At 41.5% G+C, this 18,144-nt stretch overlaps 1 protein-coding gene across 1 annotated transcript in view; it reads right to left on the bottom strand.

The window, feature by feature from the left end:
• LOC118418842 (FRAS1-related extracellular matrix protein 2-like) overlaps positions 1 to 18,144 on the bottom strand; it is a 116,482-nt gene that overhangs the window by 72,773 nt on the left and 25,565 nt on the right. Inside the window, exon 3 of the mRNA XM_035824904.1 lies at positions 17,662 to 17,751. Coding sequence (XP_035680797.1) covers positions 17,662 to 17,751 — 90 coding nt within the window. The remainder of the gene's footprint in view (positions 1 to 17,661; positions 17,752 to 18,144) is intronic.

Below are 18,144 nucleotides of genomic sequence, written 5' to 3'. Positions count from 1 at the left end.
TTGGATGTAATCAGTTTCATTCCAACCAAGCTATACATGCTTCAATATCTATCAAGCTTATTTACAATGTTTATGGTTATTTCACACCTTTCTACCATTTCATGACCCAAAAAAATCCATGTAACAACTCATCAAGTTTGCACGGCCGGCCATGCAGCTGGAAATGCCGCATGATGGGTGGCTGCAAATATTACCCAAATATGATGAGGTCACGTATTCCTATGACAGGGTAAGCCTCGGCTTCACATGTGATTTCATTTTGCAGAATGATACCATAATAAGTTCACCAGCACCCTGCCAAGTCATACCATATCAGACAACAGCTCCCTAGAGAGCACGACCACAGGTTTCTATGGCTCCATATTATCAAAAATTGGATGAAATCACTGGGTGCCAAGTTTATCTTGCAAGTGAATGGAGTGAGCCATCAGTTAGTGCAGACTGATATGTTGTTGAAATGACCCATGGACTTGGGTCCCCAGAATCAAGTATGTTTGTCTTGGCAGGGCTTCAGGAAGCAGAGATAGAGCGTCAGAGCATTTGGGTATGGTTAGAACAGTGATGGTGACAGTGTTCTTCCACATGTTCTTATGTCAGCAGGGCATTCTCCAGCACTAAATTCACTTCATCAGGGCAAAGATCCTTACCTAGTTTCATTGGAGTTGCCCTGACACATATTAACTCGCCAAAATCATATTTCGCCTCATCTTTAGGGGGTAGATGTCAATGAAAATGTTTTGAGATTTGTCAGTGAAAGGGGACAGAATGGTTGAAATTTTGTCCATCCTTAGCATCAAGTTCCAGCTGGGACAGAAGAAAGGACAGTGAACGTTACCAACAGTACAGAGAAGCTACTGACATTAATTTTAAAAACAGTCAGTACTGCTGTCTGGAAACTTCCCAGGTGAGACAGGTCAGGGGAGTACCATTGAGGGGTGCAGAGGCTTAACAAATTACTGACTAAACCCGGGCACAAATGTTTCCATGAAAGCACAAGGTTATACTCCCAAGTTCCATCTCACATCATAGACAAGTTCAAGTGTGCTAATCCATCCATGAAATGGAAATCCCTTTTCACTGTCAGCAGGACCATTGTGCTTCCTTTGGGGTGAAGTGTGCCCTTGACTGTCTGACATGGCTCCATATATCATGCCCTTGGACTTGGCATTTGTGGCAGTTCAATGATATGGTGTCATGGCGGGAGGACAGAGCCTTCAGCACACTGATGAAAATTTGAGCCATCATATACTGGGTGTGCACCTCTGCTTGTGTTACCAAGTATGCTAGGCTCCTTGCTATGCTAAGGATGTGGCCTTCCATGAACACAAGACCCAAGTCTGATCAATGGTTTTATGTCCCTTCAGAAGGACTGCAACTCCTACCAGTACCATGCAGATTGCATTCACCACCAATGTCTAAGCTAGGAAGTCAAAGTCTAGAAACAGGACCGATAACCAACAGACCATTTCATGAGGTATCAATATTCGTCAATCAACATTGATTATTGATCATTGATTGGTACCTTAAAGTAAGTAAAGGATGTTGCTATTTCTTAACAAACTCCTAAACCTACATTATTCTGTCAGTGAGTATTTGCTATGTCCCTCCTTAAGGCTAGCAACCCTGAATAGCTGACATGCAAATAAAAGACAACAGTGTTCAGCTAAGACTCACACCCACAACCTTGTGCTCCAGAAGTAGGCTTATCAATTTTTGCCAGACAAATACTGCTAGTATCTTACAAACGGGATGATGTCTCAAACTCTGCAACCTGATTTATGAATGAGTCATTGTTACTATGATTTTGTTTTATGCCTGGTAATTGCACCACTTACAGAGCCATAATCCGCCACCCTGCCTGCCAAACCCCACCTCTGCCCTTGACCCAGTGGACATCTCCTACCCAACATCTGAAAATCATAAAGAGCTGGTCTGGGTGGTGGGCTCCCTCCCCCGTCCCCACAGGTAGCAGCTCAGGTGATGACAGACCCAAACACCACAAAGATCTATTGTGTGAAAGATGTTTTTCAGGATGAGAATCTCGGATGAGGGACTGTCTGCAACACCAAAGTGTTTGGAAATAAGCAAACTGTTCTGAGGGAAGCTACCAGCAGCCCTTTAGCTTCAGGGTACCCACTCATAAAACCTAACAACACAATGATAACAGCAAATGGAGGAAACACTCACTCTCAGTGTGCAATAACTGTTTGGGTGGCCACTCTAATCTCTGCAATGTTATACCTTAGGCTAAGCTTCATGGGGAAACTTACTTTACATGAATTATGTATGGCAGCTGGAAGTCTCACAATGACTTTGGACTACACTGCTGGGAAACCTCTGCCTAGGTGTCCATCTTTCATCACATTAAATTAACTGCAACCATTCAACAGAACCTGAAACTGACCATCAAGACAGAGATGGTGAGAGGGGATGTTAAGAGCAGCCACAGTGACCCAATTTCTAATGTCCAATTCCAATGTGTGGGCAGTACAGCCAGTAGCAGTGATTTGAAACGTCTGCAAAATAATGTGTATGTACTGAAGCTGCCTGTGTTTACAAGCATGGTCTGTTACCAATACTTCATCAACAATAAACAAGAGATAGGAAATCGTTGATAACGCATTTATCATGGAGAACTCATTTGCCAGGTTAAATTTGAGACCAAACAATGCTTTCTCCTGACTACTCTTGACAACTCCCACCTGCACAGAATGAAAGTCATGTTGCTATTCCTTAAAATAGACACTAAAAATCTTTGCAATCTACCACAGCTTATCTAACCACCAGTAATACAATTTTCAGGATTTAAAAATGAAAAAGATCTACTCTCATCCTTTGCTAGTCTTCTTCTAAAATAGAATAATCCTTTGACCAGAAGAGATCTTCTCCAACCCTCAGAGACACTCAAGACATACATCAATCTGACACTCAATTTACCAAGATCTAAGACAACAATTTACCAAAAAATGTTAGCACCAAAGACTACAACTTCCATAATAGGATGAAACTTTCTCAATCTGATAGGATGAGGATAAGCTATTAAGATTTGCTGTCATCCTATCCTCCTCTTTCCATCTAAGTGACCAAGCCTTTGACCAAAAGCGATAATCTCTTCTTTCCTTTTGATCTCTCCCACCTGGTAAGACAAGGGCTCAGACTGTATTAACCTTCTGATGAACTCAGATAAATCTTCTGATTACCTGATAATAGGCAGAACACTTAGAACTTATACACTTGCTTCCTACCTATACTCAAGGCTGTCAAAAGCCCATTATCGAATTATCAGAGCACAGTTTCTGGGATGTGTCAGGTAAAGCAGGTTAAAGATGCACAAAGGTGTTCTCCATCCAGACACCCCCTGGTCCTACCCTTCGCCCAGCAAGGTCCAGCCTTCAATTATCATTTCCTCTCTTGCCACTCATCATGTTACAGTTGGGACTTAGGCCGACTTTAGACAGACAACACTTTCATAGTCGTGCGACTGTTGTTGTCAACAACGTTGCCGGCGACGATAATTTTAGGCTGTCTAAAGAGGATCAAAATAGTCGTGCGAGGGTTTTTATGGAATCATCGTGCGACCACCTCGGACCCAGTCGCGCGACCCTTCAGCGGGGGATCCGCGACTATTCCTCACATGTCTAAAGAAAAATCGTCGCCGGCGACGGGACTGGATCATATGCTAATAAGCCTGCAGCATGTTTTTTTCTATTTGAAAGGGCATTTTTCTCCGTAAATATACATGCAGTCAGTAATGGAAACGTATTTTTGTCATCAGAAACTGCCTGTTCCAGCGCAATGCCCCACCACCAGTGGCTACATCCTTCATGATACTAGTAGTAATCTGTAATACCACCGGCGGCCACGAACGCCGGGTTTAGTTCCAGATTTTCCCGTCTCTGTGTCATTCTTTGTTGGGGACAATATTTGTTTGCAAGCAAAAGAATAGTTATCTGCTGCATGACGAAAAGGAAGAATTCTCCCGCCATTTTTAATTTGTAAGCAAGAGGTCACTGTGGGTCACGCACGCACGCACCGCAGTGGAATCCTGCGCCGCGGGTGTCCCGCAATACTCTGAACGCATGTCTAAAGACAACCGTTGCCCACAACGAATAGTCAATAACAGTCGCACGACTATATACGTGTTGTCTGTTTGAAGTGGGCATAATTACAGACTGAAAATGAAATTTTCCACCACCAGCATTTATTTCCTGTACCTTTCCCAGAGGCAGGCACATAATTACAATCCTGGAGCAAAGCTTTAGCATTAGTTATTCCTCTTAGTCTTATCCACTGTCAACTTATTGGGCTTGGGGAACAAACAATGAAGTTAATCATAATGGGTAACTATTAACAAGTTCTAATCTTGATGGGGTATGTTGAGATTGAAAGAGATCACACATCAAAAAGCACATACAAGATATCACTGTGAGAACACAAAAGATGTTGGGGGAAATGGAAATTCTCACTCATCACTCACTGGTGACACTTCCGATGGCATGAACCTGTGCATCACTACCTCTGCTGGTCTGGCCTCCACCAGAAGAAAACATAGAGGGCACCTTAATGACCCTAAAATACTGACTCTTGTCTCCTCTGTTTTCTCATACAACACGGAAACTGTGCCCTCAATCCCACCCGGTCTTCACAATGTTATTTCACAAGCTTTCTGGGTACTTTTCAATAATCTTGTCCATTGTCGGCTGTCCAATAAATGTCACAGTTATTGCCATGTAAACCCATCAAATACAGTAAAGCTTTTGTCATCAAACATTTAATTTCTTGTTCACAGCTTTGGACCTTTTATGTTGTAGACCTTACCTACATGTCACTTTTTTTGTGGAATAGAAGCGGCACACTAACATAAGGTAAGGTTCTCTGATAACATTTTCTGAAGCTATCAATTCACCATCTGATGAAAGACCTAACCAGTGCCAGTAAAAACCTGCCTTACACTCGCTTTACACTAGGTTTTTCTGAGACGTCTGATGTGGTCTCAAGACGCACAGCAGGAAATCTGGTCTTGAGACCCCAAATCACTCTTTACACTGTGGCTGAGACGTCTTGGCTGAGACGGTCTTGAGACGGTCTTGGCCAAGACGTCTCAGAAAAACCTAGTGTAAAGCGAGATAGTCAGATGAGGAGGATAACAGAAGAGCCAAAAGCTGCTTAGGGAACAACTGGATGATGACAATTTAGATCTGAGAGAGGATAAAGAGTAACTAACTAGTGGAATGAAGTTTCCTTGCTGTTTCTGTAGCATGGATTTGTGGTTTACAAGACGCAAACTGTTCCTGAAAAAATATGCAGTTACCCTTCCAGTAAGAAACACAACACAGTGAAACACTAAAAAAAAGGCTTAAATGTAAAGCACATGATGGAGCAATATGATTTGCAATGCTAATTTCATAACCCATGGAAGCCAATTGTCCTAATTGTCTTCCTGTGTATCCCACCTCTTCCTGTGTTGTTAGAAAACAATATCAAATTTATCCAAGTGTCAAAGACAACATTAATACCAGGATTAAGGTGAGGATGAAACTCCTCGATTCAGAGCAGATGTTGAAATAGAAACAGAGCCATAGCCTGTGTGAAACTAAACAAAGCAAAAGGGAACAGATAACAGATTACAGGGCTTTGCAAAGTCCACAACTTCTCTACAGATTTACAACTCCAAGAGAAGATAGGAATGGGCAGGGGGAGGGAGAGTCCTGTTAGTCCAGATTAACAGATTCCAGAAACAAGTTACATGCATCTGTTATTTCATGGACCATTCAGACAATAGCTTCCTGGACATTATCAGCATTGCATTCAATATCTACTTTCATAACTTATGATGTGATTCTAATATGTGTGATGCTCTTAAGAGGGAGCTTAGGAAGTGATAACAGTTTAACAGTTTTAATAGGAAGTTACGTTCTGGCAAGTTTCCTACAAGAATGGTTTTGATCAGGGTTCTCCTCCATTTCTTTGTGAGTGACTGGCTGATAGACTTTGCAAGTACCTGAGTGGCTTTCTGCCAAACACTGTTCTTTGTCTTTCCCATTATCTGACTGTCTTAATCTGTTTTCTTATCGTTTGTCATCTTGGCAAGTCTTCCTTGATGGTTTTAAGATGACTTCCTGGGTTGGAAAGGTTGCTTAATTCCTAACAACTGGAATAACATGACCCATGGTGGTGCAACTTCCACTGGGTATATGAATGATGAGACTGGCTTCCCTCCCCCTTATTATCCAATTTTCTTACAAAGCAGAAAAAATTGAGATGCTGTGTCTAATTGTACATCACCACCTGGGAAATAAGTCATTTATTTCCTGCCAAATTACAAAAGAAAAGGTAAGATTCTCTCAGGGCATTCTGAGAAAACACTGCAGGATTGGACCGCTAAGACGGAGTAATTAGGGAGGGAACTACAAGGGCAGGGTAGACCTGATCATGTTGAAGTTCATGTTTCCTGCTAAGCCAGATAATCCCAGTTGACAGGCCAGGAAACCAATTGAGAGCAGGGGGTGGAACAATTGCAAAACGTTTGGCTACAAGAGATTGTTTCTATCATAGAAAAATGATATACACATACTGTCTTGATTAAGGCTATGATGGTACATGCAAAATGTTCAAGTTCAAGGAAAATGCTTAGTTGGAGAAAGACTTAAGAGCGTAAGGGAAGCTTATACATTTTTCATTCAACATTCATTTTGCTAGTGTTGAGAGAAAGTATTGAGCCAGCAGCTGCAGTCACTAGGAAGAGTTTAAAAGTATAAACTTTAAAGTCAGCCACTACGGAGGATGGAAGTGGCACTCAGGCTATGCAGATCTTGCTATAAACTTCAAGTCGCTTGGTGGTACACACCAACTCCCACCCTACTGCAAGGCCCTCATCCCCCCAGCAATAAACACAGCTGCTGACCTGTAGTGACCCTGCTACTTGGATCCTTCTGATCAACATAGGGGCACCTTCCATTGACCTGTTGCCATTGCTTTGTTCACCTGGGCCTGGCCCTTAACTTCACAGCCATGGAACAGTTTACACTACCAATACATGCACTTTCCCTTCCCTGCTTACTAAACACTGGGGCGCCTTGACTGGAACTATGGATATGGTGTTGCTGGCATGGAGTAACAGGGAGAAAGATCTGAGAAGAGGTCCCCATTTACGCAATCCCTGAGTTTACGTAAATGTTCGATTTCAAGGTCAGAGGTACTGGTAACAAGGCCCCACACAAAGGTCTTCTGATTTGACTTGTTCTAAGTATCAGCACCATCTGTTATAGTTGTAGTTATAGTACTGCACTTCGGTCTGGTAGACACTGAAGAGTAAACCTTTTACTTCTTGGTTTATTTTTTGCTTGTTTGGCAGCACCTGAACTCCACTGAATGAATGTGACTGGACCAGAGGGCCCTCCCAGCTGGAAACAGTGGCACAATCAGCCCTGTTTCTGCTGGTAAAACGACCTGAATTTTGGGTGGCCCAATGTTCGACCGGTCAAGCACCATTGAGCATCAATAGCATCTATTTCAAATAGCATTTTCAGTCATTTTGTACTCAATTAAACCCCCATCATAAACATTTCCTTCTTAAGAGAGAGCAACTTAAGAATGAATAAAAAGCTAATACTCTGTCCCTTCATTTCAAGCTGTCTTTCATAAATAATATGACATTATCTATTTTCCTTCTTTTTACAGCCAAGATTGCACCTGTTAATTGTCCTTGAAGTCATTCTTTCCTACTTATTTCAAGGTCCATCTATTCTACACTGGTTCATTGTTCACTAATGTGACCATCACGGATGATGGTCAATGGAGAGTTTTTATTACCGCCATGGTGGAAGTATTTTCTACAGAAGGTGTTCCCCCCTCCTAAAGGTGTCACAAACCATTAACCTTTAATTCAGGGGGTCATCTTGGGTCAAGGGTTTGGTTCATGCAATAAAGTTGATGAAGGAACCCATTTGTGGGAAATGACCAAACATTTAAAATCACATTGAGGAGAGGGAGAGTATTACACATGTCAGCACAAAGTGGCTTCTGTAACAAAGGCTCTTTCATCAAGCAATTAGCAAAGTGTCTATCAAGGTTAATATTTGTCATGTCACCTAAGAAAACCGATACTACAATCTTGAAAATCCTGTCAGAGAAAAGTCTTGATTGATGATGGGCTTTCTTTCTCAGGGCATCTAATGACATTGAGCCAAGGCTATTTTATGAAAAGGTGTGTTTTGGGATAAACTTGGAACTAATGACAATGAAAAATGCAAGAAAACCATTAGCCATGCAAGCCAATTTCACCACAGAATTGCAAATCTCTTCCAACATTATAAGAATTGTCTCACAATACCAAATTTCAATATCTACAAAAGGTTTTTGAAACTTCAAAGAGAGGACAACGACACATCTTTCAAGACACTTAATCCCTTCTTAATCCCACCTTAATCATGGTCTCTTAAAATCCTTAAGAATGCAGACTCAGCTATTCTCCTTTTTCTTTCTCAGCCAAGCCTTCAAAGGCATGGGCTTTCAATTTGTTCACCCCTTGCAATGTGTTCATGGCATTCAATAAACACTTTGTTTGGTGTCTCTTAGATTGGCATGGACCATTTCTCAATATCTATCAATCAATGTAATGGTATTTGCCTCAGGAAAATGGAAGGCATGGAAAAAGGTATCCAGTGCCAAAACATTGCCTATGCACCTTTGCACCTGACTTGGCCTGACTGACCATGCTTTTGAGATGTTCTTTGTTGCAGTCTAAGGCAGTTTTGATTACTGTCCTTGATAGGGAGTGCTATTTGGTTTGCCTGAGGAGGAAAAATCAACAGTTGTTCTCTGTGTAATAGGTCTTTTTCATACCCCTCAACTCCACAGAGGTTCTAGTTTCCAACCAAATATTTGGGTAAAAATCTAAGTTTCCCTGAGCATGAAAACGGGAAAGCCAAACATCTGCTTGGAGATCATAGAGGTTTGTGTATGGTGTGTGATGAAGGCATTGGCATTGCTGGGAACCAAAGGCACTGCCTCCTTACATCAATGTGTGGTATGTGGTGAATATCTTAAGCATAAAACTTACTAATAAAGCACCCCTCAGCTTGGCCATGGTACAGTCTATCAGTCAACTCCTGGTGGGTATGTCCCTAGAACTTTCTACTGGTGCCACCCCAAATACTCAGGGGAGCACAGGCATGCCTTTTGTTTGCCTACAGTTCAGTATCAAACTGAGTTTGTCTTTCCTATCAAGGCTTTTTATCAGACGACCATGTCACAGGCACACTACAAGGTTGAAACACTGAAATTGCAGCCTGGTCCATTGTCCACTCTACCAACAAAACCACCCTTCTCTTTTCATCACTTAGTTTTGGTGAACTTAATTGCAGTAATCAGCTCATAAGTGTTTCATGATTAGGAATCTGATAAGGATAGCCTCTTATTCTTAGGTTTCCTATCAGCCAGCAATCAGAGAGGTATCACTTCCTCAGACATTCTGAAGGGCAAAGAGGGTGGAGCTAGGTTTCAGTCAAGGTAGGAGAGGGAAGGCTTCTGATAACCAAAGACCACCTTGCAAGAGTTTTCCTTGGATGCCACACAATAAGCTTAAAGTCTCAGATAACTCTGTGAAAACCCTATCAAGGATGAAATGCACGAAAGATTAACTGTTAGTAGACACCGTACTTTGTTTTTCTTAGATGTAAAGCAAACAGAAAGACATTGTTCCACACTGTAAACTTCAGAAACATTACAAACTGGGTGTATCTGTTGTCTGTCACACTAGGCAAGACAATATTGGTATAAGGAAAATTGTGTTGGAAAGATATTGAACTTCAAAGATTGAGGAGAAAAGTCTGTAGATAAGACAGTTATAAGTAAAAGCACTGTTTAGCCATTGTGTTGGGAGGTTTCGATGGATGTGGTGCTGCGTGCTGAAGTAAGATGTCTGGTAAAGTCCTCAGAGGAGGAAGTCAGATGTCTGGAAGGCTACCCCTGCAGTCCGTGGAACAGGTGGACATGTTTGTGGGGCACATCTAAGATCTATCCTGTGCTGTAATTACATGTACTCTTCCATTCAACAAAAACACAATGAATGATCTTCGGACCTTTTCTATCCTTCTTTGCCATCATTTCAAGGCTAGATCATGTAAAATTCGTGAGGACCGAATTTATCTGTATCTGTAATTTTACTATATGCTGCTCTCTGGACAAATAGATCTACATGGTGTATATAAAGCACACTCTGGGACTTTATCTAATGATGTGACACCCCCCTTGTTTATAACTCCTGGTACCATCTTTCTTCAAGATTTAATGAGAGCATGCTGGGCATTTCATTATCCACACATACCAGGAAATCTTTCCAGTCAGTTGGTTTTCTCTCTTGTAATCCCTAACAATAATCGATAGACAAGCAGGAATCCCTAACACAAATGCAGACCCCTGACCAGCGCCACACTTGCAGACAGATGGAGCATCATCCATGAGGGGAGACATGACAGCTGGATGATCAGGGTTACATCTGTTTGTCATCCATGGCACAGCCGGGCTTTTTGATCTCCATTTCCATAAAATCATGCTGACAGGCCAACCTCAGGGTGGACCATCCTCCCCTGCCTGTCCTGGTGTCCTGCACTTCTCCTGTTTCATGATCAAGCTGACCATCACCAACATCTTCTACTGTACATTCAGAAGTCACTGCTTTATGCAATTGTCTCTACTTGGTTCAACATTGTCTTGAATCATTTCTACTGCATACAAAATTGGATCCACTATGAAATCTTGATTTTCACCTCTCTAGGGTAACACATTTCATGGTGTACCCTTGACATGACAAGCTGTCAGTCTCCTACAGTATGAAGTCAAAGCGGCACATCTTTTTATGGGAAACCTTTTAAAACATTCTGTACAAGAGCGGTGTGGTCAACCTATAAGTACACAACCCACTTTGAAACCAGTTAAGTACTAAAACAACATGACAATTAATCATCCATCTATAAACTGATGGAACTACTTTTCTGGTCATGTCACTCTTGGGTTCACCCCATAAAATTCTGATTGAATTCTCTGTTGGACTTCAACTGGTCAGTTCCTAACCCTTGACCCTTGTCCCTAGTAATCGCTCCTCATTACAACCCGACACTGTGTGAGGCCCCATTGCTGATTGGTTCTGCTTTATGGGAACTTTCTCCTGGTATTTCTGGAACTACAACCAAATATTTCTATGCAAACAATCAAATCTGGACATCATTACTCAAGAGACCCGATCTCTGGAGAGTCCCTTTGGAGAGTGACATCTCTAAATTTGATATGACTTAAACCTTAGGCATTTTTATGGAGAAGGAAGAATTTGTTAATCTTTATGATATAAGTTGGAAAGAAAATGCAATGTCACAGTGAAAGTGAAACATAATATGACTGCATAACCACTGACGTGATGGAAAACTTCCCTTCTCTTACCATCACCTCTCAGTTACCTTTTCTGTACTTCAACTTCATCAAATAATCGTTAATCAAAGGAAAAAATCCATGAACACCTTTGGCTGAGGCTTCAGTCATGCAGTTAAAATGGCATCAGCCAACAATTAGACATGCTATAGTTGGGAGTCCCCTCTATACTGAGGTGTTAGCATTGGGAGGTATTACTTTGGAGGACTGGGGGGTCCTTGCAGCTCTCCTTAGCTCATGTTACTCTCATAACAGGAAAGGGGGACAAACAGGAACCTTATATTTTCACAGCTATCAACTATGGTAAGAGAATGCTACATAAACTGTATATAGTCTTCTGCCATCCTTAATTCAAATCTCATGCCCAAAACTACCAAGCACCTCATCTGGGAGCTAGACCATCTCACCTCACCTCACCTAGTCCATCTACCTCAGCATTATTTCACCACAGTCTCAGAAATTCAGTCAAGCCTTTTTTAAGCAATGGCTCAAAATCTGTTTGAGGGTTATACCTTCATTGATGTTTTATGGAGTGGCCTGCAAATAAGTACAGTGATTTTCTTTGAGAAGCCCACTATTAAAGAGGACTCCTTTACCATGTCTACATCTTCAGTTCTCAGCATGGAGGATCCAATGCAGTCCCTTTTCAACAAAGGCAGCCTGTCTAACATTCCTATCCATGCAATCCCCATACATCACCACTTTGGGGACTACAAATTTAATCCCCCCAGAAAAGCTCATTATTTTGCTTGCTGATCCCAATTAAATCAGGAGAAATTCCAATCCTTCCTGCCCTGAGCCAGGAATTAACAAGGCTGCCTGCTGATTGGTGGATCTCTGATTAGAGAAAACATTTAGGCATAAACCCTTGGTATTGGAGGAACAGAAACTGGGTGAACTCTTCAGGGGTTAGGGGCACACATTTCCCTCTGTAAACACAAGAGATCCTTGAGGAAAGGTGAGATGCAAATGGGATCAACTTCAGAGATCTTCAGAGAGTGAAAGGCTGAATATGAGGAGATGCTGTAACTCTAGGATACCTTATAAAATGTTCGGACTTAGCCAAATGCAATGATTTTTTACTGCCATAAAGTAGGTAAGCACTGTAGTAAGTTCATGACTGACAAGAGTATCAGCTTTCTTCTAGTAAAATTTCCTCTGCAGATGTTCCTCTCCTACATGCTCACCTGTCTAATGTCCAATGGGGAAACTTGGGTTTTGATTTTCATTCATCTGCTAGATATCACAAATTCTTGCTGAAATATAAACAGACAGTAGAGATAAAACTCTTATCTTCTGGAGTATCGTCTTGAATAATGCTTATTTAGTAAAATGGACAAGAAGGTTTGAGAATTAAGATCAAGGATTACGGAGAAATTGCTGGAAAAACTCTTGCTAACTGCACTTTGTCCATGGGTGAAATGTTGATATTAGACACCAGAGTCTAAGTGGGAAATCTGCACTGTTTCAATGTCTTGAGGAAAGGAGTCTCACAAATCAAAAGTCTGGGCCAAACTGAAATTGAAGAACTGTGTATTTCAAAGCTGAGCTATCTGTCTTTCTCTTCATTTCTTTCCACATACAGTGATTCTCAGGCTGTACCTGCCAAAAAGAACATGTGGGAAGCATAGGTCTGAATCCGGCAGGACCCTGAGCTGAAATCTACCTGGGTAATCTGGGCAGAAATCCTGTACCCAACTCTCCCTTAGGACCATTTATGTCCATTACGAAGTTCTTTCAACAAAAGATCTTTGCTTATGATAAATTCTAAGTTCTTTCAACAAGAGATTTTTGTTTATGATAAATGCAGGAGGTATGAAACCAGGCACCACAATGTCTGCAATCCGTCCTTGACCACACTTGGGTCTTGGAAGTCTTCCAGACATTCAATGTTACTCAAACTGGGATGTAGCAAAGTCTCCCTCTCTGCTGTAATAGGGTATTCATCTGAGAGGCTTTTAAAGACATATTGTGACACCTTTTAATATCTTGACTGTTGAAGTTGACGTTTTGTTGGCAGCGGGCCGTGCCTTGAGAAAGTGGGTCTGGACGTGTGAGTTCCGTTTCACCACAATGGAGAACGAAGACCTTCACTTCCCACAGCTATCTTCAAGTGAAACCATGCCATCAGTAGTGACAGCTTTCTCCTCCGAACTATGGTTCCTTTCATACAGCTTGTCTATGATTCAAATAAAAGACAAACCATCAGATACAAGTGGGGACCAGATGTGCAAGGCTTGTCCTCCCTTCCCAGCACCAGACAGGGTAGCCATTATGCTGTGTGTTGTACAGCTGAGATAAACACTGTACCCATGGTGTTCATCACCCCTCCCCTCCCCACCCCACACAAACACATTTAGCCTCATCATCACCACATTTTCCAGCTGAGGTGAAATTTCAATGTTCCCTGAAGTCTAATTGAAGAGAGGCATACACAGTCTTCCTACACCCTACTACTTCCATCAATCTTGTAGAGTCTTTTGGAATTCTCATTAAATTTGGCATCAACAAAAGAATACTTTTACACCCATCAAGGCTACAACTAGTACAAGGTCTAAAGGTCTTCTGCAATTTGCTTTTCTGGATGCTTGCTACAGGTATGAACACAATATGTACATGTACAACCCCCAGGGATGCTGACAAACTAGATTATAGTAGCCATAGCTACTCTAAAATGAACATGATTCAAGGAAAATGTGAAAGCTAGCTAAGAGCAGAATCCCTTCAAAGCTCTCTGAAATTCTTCCTTTGCTTGAAAATATTAGTCTTGGAACAACCATTAGTTAGGATACATTGCTTGTGGTTGGTAGATGGGTAGCAACTGTCTAAGCAGTCAAACTGGGATACCCAGCCCATTCAGAAACCACCAAAACCACTAGATCTAGAAGTACTGTTAGCAAGACCTATATACTAAAGACACCGACCACTGACAGCTGTCCCAATGAATGACAGTAGGTGGTATCCTCAACAGGTATTCTATCCTTTGATCTCGGTGGGAGTTGAGGTATAAATACTGTACAAGGATGCTGAAATGAGACTTCTTTAACCTCCTTGGACTTCATCTGTCTGTTGTACTTCCCCCCACTGGCAGAAGTCAAGGTGAAACTTCAGCTAAGGAGACAACAGTGACAGGCTGCTGATAGGATTTGTTGCGGTTTGGACAGAGATTTGGGAAGAGTAAAGGGAGTTGGCAAAACATCTGGGAGAGACAGTGACACTGGGTGACTCTTCCCATCAATCCTGGGCTGTAAAGAGCCTTGAAGATAATTTAGTGGAGCCGTCTGCTCGATCTACATTCTACCAAAAAAATATGTTTCTATGTGTTGCTGGAATCCATGTGTCGCAGGTATCTCCAATTCAAAGCTATTCTGATGCAGTCATAAGTACCCAACATATCATTCTGTTTCTTATCCCTCTCTAATCGTCCCCTGTTGGTACCCAAGCATTCACATGTGTCTCCAAGTTTGCAGCAGTCTATTTTAGCTTAATAGATCACCCAGGAAGCCAAAGCTATTGCCCCTTTAATGTTGTACAAGGCGTGGTATAAGGAGGGTCGAGACATGTTTAAATCTTAAACTACTCATCTAATTTACCTCCTGAGGATTTCATTTGTGGCCTGTTCAACCCTGTTCGGTGGTCACCCAGCTGCAGTGTGACCAGACAGATTCAATGTCACCCCTACCCAGAGGAAGGCACTCAGATGACCCCACTGTCATTTCCAACAGTTTAGTCTTTATGGGTATTTGTGCAGCACAATTACTGTTGTCATTTGACTCACCACTGACAGTTTTTATACTGAATTGAAGTGAACTATTATCCCAATCAAAGTAAGACAAATTAAGTGTCCCGTGACAATGTTACATTTATACTAATGTAGCTAATGTTGTAGAGATATTCAATACAAAGCAATGCCCAATTTGAATGCGCTTGGAAAATGATGAAAACAAAAATGCTGTTTGACAAGGTGTACACACAAGGCAACTATTCAACATGTAGCCCATCAGATATAGATTTGTGCAGTGATCTGGTCAAATTGAATGTCCTGCAGGCAGGAGAGTCAGGACCCCCAACCTTGAGACTGGAATTGGAGTTGATTGACACCAGAGCTACTGTTCAAGTGGGCAAGAGCAGCCCGGCAGGAAGCCAGGAAGCAGGAAGTTTTCATAACAAGATAATCATTATAGATCTTCTTCAGCATTGCCAAAATTTGGTATCAGAATACATAGACAAGCTTCATTAGGCATGACATAACCCTGTCCTAGGCTTTTGGTTGTATTTCCTCCCATGGAAATGGGTTTATTTCAAAAATCCAGGAAGCAAGATGCTTTGATAATTGACCATTGAAGATCTTTTTTTTTTTTCTTTCTCAATTTGGTATCAAAATACATACTCTAGGTCATCATAAATGCTGGGAAAGAATCAAAGATAGCTCAGTTGTTTCTGTGATGGATGACAGAGCCCAACCCCAATCTAATCTTTCAAAAAGGTTTGATAATACAAAGTTTGATGTCAGGATATATGTTACATTGAACATCACAATGGTCTGACAAATACTAGGAAAGAACATTTTCTTGTTTCCTAACAAATTTGCTCAATGCTATGCCAATCAACCACAACTAGGCAATGAACTAAGTTGATGGATGGTGAAAATTATTTTGAAAGCGATACACATTCGTTTCTTATGCAAATCAGTGTAGTTGCATGGGGGGCCTTTTTCACAGGATTTCACACCTCAATGGGCTAACAAGGCAGTCAATAAAAGGATCACACCAGTTAATTAACACAACAGTGTCAAACATAAAAGACACTGGATAGGACAGTAACCAATCCAAACAGTTTGCTCTCACAATTTGTCAAGTATTTGTCGTATTTGTGAGAATGAACCTTGCATGATTGTGTGAAGGAATCATGTGTCGACAAATACAATCTGTTTAGGCATTGGCTGCTAAATACCTCACAATTACCAGTGGGTGCTCATAATCTGTGACTGCAATTCATCTATCATTGAACTTTTACATGAACTTCAAATAGTCCTGTCACTATCAACAGCAGATATTGTATGACACATTACTTGACATTCCTAATAATGCATTATTATACAGCCTTCACTAATATACTATTATACCTTTTACACACATTTATGAAATCATTATACAGATGTATGATAACCTGCACCCACTGCTGAGTCCAAATCTTGTGTTACAACTTCTAATTTACATTCAAAGGTGTCTAAGAATCCATGGAACCTGAGTAAGCTCGTAGTTGAGTTTTCCCAATTGTTAAATCATTACAGACAACTTTGGGTCCCCCAGCCGCGATCTTTGACTTTGTTTGACTTTGAGAGCCATTCCAAGACAGCTTTTCTGAAGATAGTGGGAAGTTAAGTGCCTTCACTTCACAGCCGTCAAGGTCAGCTCCATTTGAAGAGACTCTGAATCCATCCACATGTATTTGTAATTTGAGGATCTAGCTCCAGAGAGCCTACCATTGTCTTAAATCTCTGCGAGCGGCAGGTTCAACTTGACAGGCTACAATGTACGCAACGATATCCATTACAACCTCAGGGTCCTACGACAAAGCAACGTACCTGGCCCCATAGACTATCCAAATACTGTACAAGCAGACCCAAATATTTACCTATCCCTGGCTGGACCTGGCAAAGAAAGGGGGGAACTGTAAGGAAAACAAGCAATTGTTTGGGAAAACCTTTCCCAGCTTCATTCGATGTCGGGTGCACAACCTTTCTTTGGGCGTAGCAAGGTCTGATTTACCGTGGTTTTGTTCGCCAGCATTCCGCAGACAAAAATCGCCATTCGCCCGTTACGACTTAGTAACCTTTACAAAATGATAGTCTGGATTACGTCCGATCAACACCACTTCATTTTGATTTTGCAATGGCGTTGCAAAGTCGGCACAGAATGAGTCAAAGACTTTCAAAAGAGTCATTAGTAAGATTATCTTTAAGTACACCTGAGGCGGATGTATAGAGATTAGAGAAGAATGTGCTTTGAACTCTTTTTCAAGTTCACGCTCCCTGGGAAGTCGCCTCATTTTTCCACATACTCCATTCTCTACATCTTCGGTCTCCTTCTGTAGACTCCAGCATTTATTGAATTGGATGGCACAACACTCAGATGCACACAAGGACAGCCATACACATTTGTAAACACACAGACACACCAAAAATTGACTATTCAATTAATCAATTCCATCATTTAGAGAATTGATAACACTTACCATTGTCTTGGACCTTGAAGACAAAGGAGTCACTGGTGGCGTTGACATTGTCGTGGATGACGTAGTGGATCAACATATCGTCAATTTGGCCTGGATAGAAACAATAGAAACATGGTTATTTCCAACAAAGACAAAGGAAATGCAAAACAAACCTCTCAAACACACAATAGTGGATAAATATCATCATACATAGATGGTATATTTGTATTTGTTTTTTGATTAGTGGTGATAGATTTCTCATTTAAAACTTAAAAGGGACTGCCCCACATTTGAGCCATGTTGAAATATCATCAGAGAGAGTAAATGTGCAGCCAGCCTTCAGTACGAGTGCCAAAATCAACAACCATTTGTATTTTCGGTCAACACACCCTGTTTATCTACATGGGAGTGCGCAATATCTAAACTTCAGGTCAAAGCAGAGTTTATACAACTCAGACTGGCTGCCCCCCCTGTAGCGAGAGGGAGAGGGGGGCACACAGATGG

The sequence above is a fragment of the Branchiostoma floridae genome, chromosome 7 (assembly GCF_000003815.2).
Source record: "Branchiostoma floridae strain S238N-H82 chromosome 7, Bfl_VNyyK, whole genome shotgun sequence".
In the NCBI taxonomy this organism is placed as follows: domain Eukaryota; kingdom Metazoa; phylum Chordata; class Leptocardii; order Amphioxiformes; family Branchiostomatidae; genus Branchiostoma; species Branchiostoma floridae.
This window is presented reverse-complemented; position numbering and strand designations above follow the sequence as displayed.